Source organism: Penaeus monodon, chromosome 4, assembly GCF_015228065.2.
Source record: "Penaeus monodon isolate SGIC_2016 chromosome 4, NSTDA_Pmon_1, whole genome shotgun sequence".
NCBI classification, from domain to species: Eukaryota; Metazoa; Arthropoda; class Malacostraca; order Decapoda; family Penaeidae; genus Penaeus; species Penaeus monodon.
The window spans coordinates 21603219-21613218 of NC_051389.1; the positions used below are offsets into that span (position 1 = coordinate 21603219).

Consider the following 10000-nt stretch of genomic DNA (forward strand, 5'->3'; position numbering starts at 1 on the left):
ATCCCTCATAATTCCTCCAAATGAAGAGAATTTACACACATATTACTTTTCTTTAAATGTAAAACTAATGCCTGGAAGTTCTTTGGGAAATTTGATGGTATATCTGACTTTCCCTTTACCAGGCCACCAAATGGATGCTTTCCTGGTCCATGCTTTCCCCAGACCCATCTTAAACCCCAGGTTTTTTCCCGACCCATTTTCAATCTCCTGTCTTAAAAACCGGTCTTTCAAAAACCCTCGACCGGTTTACCTTCCGGTGTAAGTTAAATTTCATTTTCCCTTTACCTCACATTTTTTTCTTTTTTGGGGGACCTTTTCCCCCTTCCCCGGCTTTCCCCTACTTTTTCTTTTTTCCCCATCCTTTTATCCCTCCCCGAAATCGTACTTTTTTTTGTTTAGCCCCCCCCCGACTCTTGGAAAAATTTGAAATTTGTTTTTTCCCAAAACCCTGGAAACCCAAAAACTCCTCAAGTTCCCTGGAAAGAAATCCATCAGTCTAAAAAGGGAAAAAAATTTTTTTGGTTTTTAAATTTTTCCCCCCTTGAAACTTTTAAAAGCTTAAAGCCCCAGTCCCCCTTTCCCTCCTCCCCCAAACTACAACGCTTTTGGCGCGGTCAGGGCCATAACCCCCGATTTTTTCCCAAAATGTTTTCCAGTTAAAGACACTTTTAGTCCGGATACATGCCTCTACTTTTCCCTAACCCCCCCCTTAAGATTTATCAAATTTTCCCATCATCATTTATTATGAAAATTTTTCACTCGCCCACCAAATTTTCTGGTTTTTAGGGAACCCCTAAACGGAAGGCGGGTTTTCCCTTTTTAAAAAATTTTCCCTCTCCCCCTAACACTACATCCCGGAGTAAAGGAGGGGTTTTAGCGTAATGATTTTTCCCCGGCCTTTTTGGGCAGTTTCCTCCCCCCCCCAGGCTCCCGGGTTTCCCTACACCAAAAGCATTTTTCTTCCCTTTTCGTGGAAAAAACCGTTTTTTAGAAAACCCAAAACGGAAAACAAGTAAAACGCATACTCAAAAATATACTACTTTTGAAAGACTCATTTAGGGAAAAAAGTGAATAAGCCAAAAAAACTTAATTGCTTTTGATATTTAAGGGGTAATGCTAGCTCTGAAAGGAATATCAGTTAACATTAAGCTATCAATCAAAAGCAACATGGGAATTATCTAAAGCTAAAAGAACAATCAAAAAAAATTAATATTTAAAATATATCCAATTTAAAATGTCAATGCATATATATATAACAGAGTAAAAATATAGTTAATCTTTTACGTACTTACGTGAGGCAACTTAAAAACTATACTGGTAAATTAAAAGTATACTATAATTTAAAAACAAGAATAGGGGAAAACATTGAAAAGTTCACTTTGGAAACAAAATAAAAAGTGCACGCCCGGCGCCACCTGAAACCACAAGAGAAAATTAATGCCTATCCTCCGAGGTTTCCGAATTGTATAAAACCCCCCCCGGGTCAAATTTTCACAATTATTTCCGATTAAGTATTACAATGGGGGAATGACCGCCAAAAAAAAATCAAATCTTTTATAAAAAAAGATTTTAGTGTTAAATTTTAGTTCCCTTATGATGCCCCAGAAAAACTACGATTTTTTGGTTTTCCCCCAGTTTCCTTTTTTTATTTTTTTTTGAGTTAAAAATATTTTATTTTATTAACTAAATTGTAAGTTTTCTAAATGTGTTCTAGAAAAATATTGCATATTCTATATATTATTAAAATCTAGAATAGAAGTACTTATTTTCCACAAATTATATATTTTTGTGTAACCATTGAAAATTAAAGGCCACTACGTGGCACTGCCAGCTCACACCTGTTTCATTGACAACCCCAACCCGCTCCTGCTTCTTCATGCCTTGTTGACAATGTGGGTCTAGTGAGACCTTAATTTTGGTGCCCAGACCCGGGAAACAGGTTCTACAAAGAATCCCGGTTGTTTTTTGTGTCAACAATGGGAGACATGGAGAAACTTCAGAAGAAGAGGGCAGTCGCCCGAGGGTGGGCAACTCGCAATCTAACACATTAAGGGCCTTCTCAACAATCCAGATGTCAGTGTCATCGATCTGCAAGCTGCCATGGATGACTTTGATCAACGTCTTGCCAGTTTGGAGGAGGTACAAACATTGTTAGAATTAGAGACTGATCTTGCGAACTTGGATGAAGAGCTCGATAACGCCTCTGAGTTTTTTCAAGAAGTCCGTAAGCCCAGGCTGCAAGCTGCACAGAGGTTGGGGGATTTGATGAAAGGTGAGAAGAGTGAATCTATTTCATCCTCTAGTCCCAGTAAAATATCTAGTAGCAACAAGATGACAAATGTAAAGTTACCCAAATTAGAGTTACCAAAGTTCAAAGGAGATGTAACTCTGTGGCAGTCATTTTGGGACCAGTTTAAGACTCATGTGCATGATTCTGACATTCCAGTGATAGCTAAATTTAGCTACCTGCAGTCATTATTGGAAGGAGATGCAAAGGGTGTTGTAAAAGGACTTGCACATACCGAAGCAAATTACCAAATTGCTTGTGATATGCTGAAAGAAAGATTTGGAAGACCTGAGCGTATTAAATTTGCACATGTACAAGCACTTTTGAATTATAAATCTTCTGTGAAAGGCAAGGGACCAAAGTATGTGTCCTCCTTGTGGAATCTAAGTGATGAATTGCTGACACACATCCGTAGCCTAGAAGCTTTGGGAGTATCAGGGGAGCAGTGTGAAGTGTTCCTGACCCCCATCATCCTGGCATGCCTTCCTGAGGAGCTAAGAATGGAGTGGGCCAGAGAAGGCTCTGGCCATGAAAGTGACCTCAGTTGGTTGCTGCATTTTCTTCAGAGAGAAATTGAGAGAATTGAGAGATCAGAAACCTTCAGTGTTGTGTTAGGGAAGGCAGAAGGACGGTTTGTGGAATCTGAGAAAAGAGTACCATCTGCATCAGCTCTGTACACATCATCTGAAGCAGGATCATATTTTTGTGCATTCTGCAGCAAGAAACACAAGTCTGAGAAGTGCTGGGATATTCAGAAGCTCTCATTTAAGGAACGTGAAGAAAGGATTAAAGCAGCCCGTTTATGTTTTAAGTGTTTAAGTAAGGGACATATTGCCAGTGGTTGTCGAATCAAGTGTTCCAAGTGTAATGGAAATCACAATTCTCTTTTGTGTAGAGCAAAGGGCACATAAACTCCAATAAAGCTATGGAAAAGGACATTAGTGATCAGAAGATTAGTGATACTGCTGAATCTTCTTCAGAGAATTGCAGTCCTGAAGTGAATCATGTTGGAGTTGCTCTTAGTAAGTGTAATGTGTTAACAAAAACTAGCTGTGTGTTACAAACGGCTAGAGTTAAAGTGTATGGTGATTCAGGTATTTGTTGTGAAGCCACCTTGTTATTTGATACTGGCTCTGATAGATCTTATGTGTCCAGTAATTTTGTGAAGAAAGTTAAGCCTAAGTGGGTGAGCTCGGAGACGGTGTCATATGCTGCCTTTGGAGGTAGTAAGTCTCATCCAGGTAAACAGAGTAATATCTTTGATTTGAAATTAGTAGGTTTACAAGGTGTAAAACATTTAATGGCATTAGAGATTCCAAAGGTTTGTGCACCTTTAACTAGACCCTGTATTCCCGTAAATTTGTTGATGCATTTTCAGACTTTCAACTTGCTGATGATTACAAAAATAATAGTCACCTGAGTATAGATATACTAGTAGGTTTGGATGCTTATTGGGGACTTATGGATCCTGAAATTAAGCCATATCAGAGAAATGGATTAGTAGCCCAAAGGTCTGTCTTTGGTTGGGTTTTGTCTGGCTCATGGATGAATTCTACTAACAAGCCATTTGAGTCTACCCAAATGTTATGCATAGGAAATGTAACAGATTCTGATTTACGGGAATTTTGGAGTTTAGAATCTGTTGGAATAACTCAAAAGGAAACTGTTACTTGCCCATTTACCTCAGACCCTGTTCTACAACAATTTTGTGGAAATGTTAAGTTTGATGGGGGGCGTTATGAAGTAGGCTTACCCTGGAAGTCGGATGACTGTAAGAAGAATCTTAGAAATAATGAGGGACTTGCTAGAAAAAGACTAGAAGGATTAGAGCGGAAGTTAGATAAGGATCCACAACTTAAGGAACAATATTTTGATGTGTTTACTGGTTACGAAGATGAGGGAATAATTGAGGAAGTCCCTTCAAATGAGATTGTAAGTTCTCAGCCCATTTATTATATGCCTCATCGTCCAGTTGTTAAAGAAAGCAGTACTTCAACTAAGATTAGACCAGTTTTTGATGCTTCTGCAGCTAGTTACAATGGCGTTTCTTTAAATGATTGTCTTGAGTCTGGTCCTTCACTTAATCCTGATCTTGTGAAAGTTTTGATTCGTTTCAGAAGGTGGAAAGTTGCACTGACTGCTGATATTACCAAGGCTTTCTTACAGATCTGTGTTCAGCAAAAGGACCGAGATGTTCATCGCTTTCTTTGGAAATGCAAAGACTCCATTAGAATTATGAGGTTTGTGCGTGTCCCCTTTGGCAACACATGTAGCCCTTTTTTGCTAAATGCAACTATCAAATATCACTTACAGTCTTTTCCTAATACTGAAGTCATAGAAGAATTAAAGGAAAACCTTTATGTGGATGATTGGCTGTCAGGGCAGACAGTGCTGAAGAGGTTCTGATAAGTTTAAGAAGCTCAGAGAATTTGCATTAGCAGGTTTCCTCTTTCTAAATGGCATTCAAACTGAGATTACTGATACAAAGTTAAGCAAAGGTTGTCATTTCTGCCCTTTTGGAAAAAGGTTTTAAGTTTCCTTTTCTTTTTAAAAAATTAACCCGAGTAAAATTCTTTTGGATTTTTGGGAAATTTTAAAAAGTTAGGTTTAAACCAAAAGGTGTTTAAAAAACCCCCCCAATTTAAAAAAAAATTTAAAGTTTTCCGGTTTGGGAATTTTTTTTACCCCCTTTTAAAATTCCCCGGAATTTTTGTTATTCCCCATTTTCACCCCTTTTTAAACCTTTGTAAAGGGGTTTTTTTACAAATAATGGGCCCCCGGGAAGTTGGAATACTGTAGGTTTAAAAATTTTGGGGACTTTGGACCTGAAATTAACCCAATTAGAAAAGGTTTAAACCCCCAAAGGCCCCTTTGTTGGGTTTTCTTTTTTCGGGATGAAAAAAAAGAGGAGTCCCCAAAGGGACTTTGGAATTTTCCAGCCCTTTTTAAATTTTTGGGGTTTGCCCTTTTGGGTTAAAAGGAACTTTACTTCCCAACCTAAGATTGACCATTTTTTGAATTTGTTTGGGGCAAAATGGGTTCCCCGGGGCGTTTTCTTTAAAATTAAAAATTTTTTAAAAAAGCTGGGTTTAAGCAAAGTTGTTTCCCCTTGGCAATTTTGATTTTTTCAAAAAGGGGGTTTGAAAGTTTAAAATAAATTGTGTTTACCCAAACCCTTTCCCCTTTTAAAAAACGTTTAAACAAAAAACCAGATTTATGTTTTCCCCCTTTTAAAGGGCTTTTTCCTTTAAATTTTTGGGTTTGGCGGTCCCCTTTCCCTTTTTTTAAATTTTTTTTTTGACTAAATTCCCGATTTAAAAAAATTTTAAAAATTTTCAGTCTTTTCCAAAAACGAAGTCATGTTTTTTTTAAAGAAAAACCTTTAAAATTTGGATTTGGCTGCCCCCGGGGCAAATGTGCAATTTTTGTTTTTTGAACTAAAATTTCATTCGGGTTTTTCCTTTTTCTAAAAGGAAAAAAAAATTTTTGTAGATTCCTGAACAAAAGTTTTGAAAATTTTTTCGGGTAAAAAGAACCAAAGGGGGTTTTGGATAAAGGGTTTTCCTTCCCCTTTTTTTTTGGGGGGACTTTGATTTAGATACGAAAACGCAGTTGGTTTCAAAAAAAAAGACCCGTTCGGAGTCTCATACCCAAAGTTTTTTTTGACCCATTTGGTTTGATTAGCCCCCTTTGGGGTCATGTATGCAAAAATCCTTTTTCAAAAACATATGGAGACTTGGGCTTGTTTGGGGTAAAGGGTACTACCTAAAAGTTGCAAAAAAAGGTTCCAAATTTGGGTTTAAGAGTATTGCTCCTCTTAAAACTGGAAGTAAATCGCTGCTATTTCCCAGAAATTTCAGGGGTTTTCGGGCCCGGGAAAATTAAATGTTTTTGGTGATGCTTCAAAAGGGGTTTTGGAGCTTCTGTGTATTTAAAATTTTTTCCCCTTGGGGGTGGGACATCCCAGGTGTCATTTGTAGTAAAAGGTCTAGGGTACCCAAAAAAAAGGGTTCTTTCCCCGACTAAGTTGCTTTGGTGCTTTCTTTGGGGGCCCCGGTTTCTTAGATTTTGGGGAAGTCTGCCCTATATCTCGTTTAAACTGTAACTTTTTGTTGTTGGACTTGACTAAAAGGGTTTGCACTTGCATGGATAAAGGGTAATCCTTGTAAAGGGAAGGCTTTGTGTAAAATAAGTTTTTGGGAAATTAAAGGGGTTCACCTCCCCATGTAAACTGGTACCATTTTTTGGGGGAAAGGGAAATCCTGGATCTCTTTCTAAAAGGGGAGTTACCTGAGCCCCCTTGAAAATTCTACTTTTTTGGATAAAGGGCCCTATTTGGGTTTTTTAAACCCTTTTAACCCTTTAAAGGGGATAAAGGAAAAACCTGTGGATCTACCGTAAAAGGAAAGTTACATTTAAAAATCATTTCTTTGTACTGTCCCTTTTCCTAACATATTTGATTTTGAGAGTTTGGAGTCATTTAAATAAAGCTCATCATATAGGGGGGTTGGGTTATAGATTTTTAAACAATGCCCGACCTCTTTTCTGGGGAAAATGTCAGGCCCTTTTTTCTTCGGTGATTTGGGTTTAACCCAAAAACCAAATTTTTTTTTACTGTGTCAGAGAGAAAAATTTTTGCTCGGGAAAAAGGGCAGACTTAAAAAAGGGTAAATCTCCTGAAAGGGATTTCTCCTTTGTGTAACTAGATCCCTTTGTAGACATAAAGGGCCTGTTGAGAATTAAAGGCTTTTTGGGAAAAGGCAGACTTGAGTTTTGAAACAAGGCCCTATTAAGTTCCTTCCGGCCCATGTTGCAAACTCTTTTTAAATTTTTCAACATTTTTTTTTCCTAAAAGCTGCGGGAGAAATCCACCATTGTCTCAAATTTTAAGAGGCAGCTATTGGATGTGGGAGGGGAGCCCAATTGCCAAAAATTTTTGTGGTGGTTCCGGTGTAAGAGGTATGTTCCGGGGCTTTTTAATCACCCGGGCGTCACCCCTACCAGGTTTTAGAGTTAAACTGCCCCCTCCTTTTTTACGGGTAACAGGTTTTTATTATGTTTGGCCCCTCTCTTTTGTATTGATTTACCTTCCAAAAAAATTATTTTTTTGGGTTTTTTACATGGGGCGGGAATAAGAGCAGTGCCCCTAGAATTTACTGTTCTTATCCTCTCTGACTGCATGCTGGCTTTACGTAATTTTTCAGCACAAAAGGCATTCCTTCTGTTTTTTACTCAGATTAAGCTAAAAACATTTGGGGTGCCCGCTCGTCCAAATTTTAGAAGAATATGGGCCCCTGTTTTTCCTCAGTGGGGAAATTTAATTTCCCTTTTCCCCGTTCTCCCTGGGGGGGTTTTGTGGGAAAGTTTGTTTTGGTCTGTTTTAAATCCCGCTTTGAGGAAAAAATAGGTTTAGATGTCTGTCAAAAATTTAGCTTTAACCACTCCCCTTTATGAAGTTTTTAGGTTTTTTTTTTAAAATTTTAACCCTTTTACCTTTTTGGAATGAACCCTGAAATTTTTTAAATCCTTTGAATCCCCTTTAAAAAAAAAAAACTTTTTCCCTTGGAAATTAAAAGCTGGGTTCCAACTTAATTTTGATTAAAACCCCCCCTATGTTACAAGACAGGATTTAATTATCCGAGAAAAGGGGGTTTCCCTCAGCAGCAACTTGATAATTTTGGAAAAAAAAGGGGGAATTTTTTAAGAAATTTGCCACCTGTTTTTGAAAAGGGTTTGTCAAAAATTTCAATGTCAGAAAGGTCTGTTTTCCTAACAGAGGGAAAACCATGTTCCTAGGGGTTAAATGGGGCCCCTAGGGGTAGTTACAGAAGTATTCCCAAGTAATGATAATATCATTAGGAGTGTTTGGGTCAAACTGACAAAGAAGGTTCCCAAAAGACCAAAGGGGAAGTTGCCCTGATCTTGAAAAAGTTGTTTCCCCTGGGATGAAGATTCTGAAAAAAATTTTACCCCATTTATTTTCCCGGGGAAACCCGTGAAAAAAAAGTGCCTCTGAGCCCTTTTGAAAGAACATTTTTTAAAAACCCACCTCCTATAGTCGACGGGGGCGTGCAGTAAGAACCCCATTTAAACTTGACCCTTTAAAAGTTTGTAGTGTTCTAAGTGGGAGTTTTTTAATTTTTTTAGGGGCTTCTTATTTAAGATAAATAAGGTTTAAAGATTTTAATATTATGTGGTTTATAGATGTAATCTCTTAAGGAAAATTTTCCATTATTTTTCTCAAAGGGTTTTATTACCTCTTCAAGTTTTACTTAGTTTATGTAGGAGTAAAATCCTCCTATGGGGGGGGAGTATGAAATATGTTTTTTCCCTTATGATGCTCAAACACTACGGTTTTCTTGTTTACCTCATTCTTTGTTATTGTTTCTGAGTTAAAAAAATTTTATATTTTTATTAACTAATTAATTTCTAAATGTGTTCTAGAAAAAATTGCATATTCTATATATTATTAAAATCTAGAATGAAGTACTTATTTTCCACAAATTATATTTTTGTGAAACCCATTGAAAATTAAAGGCCAATACGTGGCATTTGCCAGCTCACCACCTGTTTCATTGACAACCCCCAACCTCGCCCCGTTGCTTCTTCATGCCTTGTTGACAATGGGGGTCTAGTGAGACCTTATAATTACTATTACCATTACTTTTTATCATAAAAATGGAAATATGTTTAATAATAACGATTAAAGGAAATGGTAATAAGATTATAAAGAAAACATAATGTTGATAATACTTTCGATATTTTACTAAAAAATAAAATACATGAAATAGAAATATAATCTAACAATATTGAATAAGAAAATGATAATATGATATTAAAATAAAATTACTAATTTTTAATAATTAATGATAACAAGAATGTTTATCTAATAATAATATAATAGTTTTAATATACAACAACAAAATATTATTAATATTTATAATACTAATATAATTGATATGATCAGAATGAACAATTTTAATACAATACCACAACAACAACAAGGGTACTGAAAATATTAATTAATCCAAATCCTTTTAACAATTTGGTATCTAACTAATAAAATAAAAATTTATAATGATATAATAAAAGTAATAAAGAAAAAAATAATAAAATTAAACATGATAGTTTATGAAATATGATGATGGTATAAAATATGAATATATATATATATATATATTGATATTTTTTTTTTTTTTTTTTTTTTTTTTTTTTTTTTTTTTTTTTTTTTTTTTTTTTTTTTTTTTTTTTTTTTTTTTTTTTTTTTTTTTTTTTTTTTTTTTTTTTTTTTTTTTTTTTTTTTTTTTTTTTTTTTTTTTTTTTTTTTTAAAAAAAAAAAAAAAAAAAAAAAAAAAAAAAAAAAAAAAAAAAAAAAAAAAAAAAAAAAAAAAAAAAAAAAAAAAAAAAAAAAAAAAAAAAAAAAAAAAAAAAAAAAAAAAAAAAAAAAAAAAAAAAAAAAAAAAAAAAAAAAAAAAAAAAAAAAAAAAAAAAAAAAAAACGGGGGAAAGGGGATTTAAGGAAGTTAAAAAAACCCCAGGCAGTTTTTCCCGGGGAATTTAAGGGCACGGGGTTGCATCATTTTTACGAGCATCTTTCCCCCCCCCTCCCTTAAGGGTTGGAAAATTTTTAAAGGGGAAACCCTTTGGGCCAGCACACCCCATTACCAGTTAAAAAATTTTCCCCTTTTTTTCCAAACTTTTTTAGCCCAAACCT

The 10000-nt window shown here is 35.4% G+C and overlaps 2 protein-coding genes across 2 annotated transcripts; both read left to right on the forward strand.

Moving 5' to 3' along the window:
* The first annotated feature begins 2100 nt into the window (after positions 1–2100).
* On the forward strand, positions 2101–3198 carry LOC119572500. The gene has a single exon (XM_037919608.1). It carries the CDS (start codon positions 2101–2103, stop codon positions 3196–3198), a length of 1098 nt encoding a protein of 365 aa, XP_037775536.1.
* A 14-nt stretch (positions 3199–3212) lies between these two features.
* On the forward strand, positions 3213–4693 carry LOC119572501. Its single transcript, XM_037919609.1, has 2 exons — positions 3213–3528; positions 3666–4693. Exons 1-2 carry the CDS (start codon positions 3213–3215, stop codon positions 4691–4693), a joined length of 1344 nt encoding a protein of 447 aa, XP_037775537.1.
* Positions 4694–10000: the final 5307 nt, after the last annotated feature.

Excerpts from the sequence above, each read along its gene's own strand:
- LOC119572500 (XM_037919608.1), top strand. The coding sequence starts at position 2,101 with ATGGATGACTTTGATCAACGTCTTGCCAGTTTGGAGGAGGTACAAACA.
- LOC119572501 (XM_037919609.1), top strand. The coding sequence starts at position 3,213 with ATGGAAAAGGACATTAGTGATCAGAAGATTAGTGATACTGCTGAATCT. Across the intron at positions 3,529-3,665 it reads AGGTAGTAAGTCTCATCCAG|ACTTTCAACTTGCTGATGAT; the intron begins GTAAACAGAGTA and ends ATGCATTTTCAG.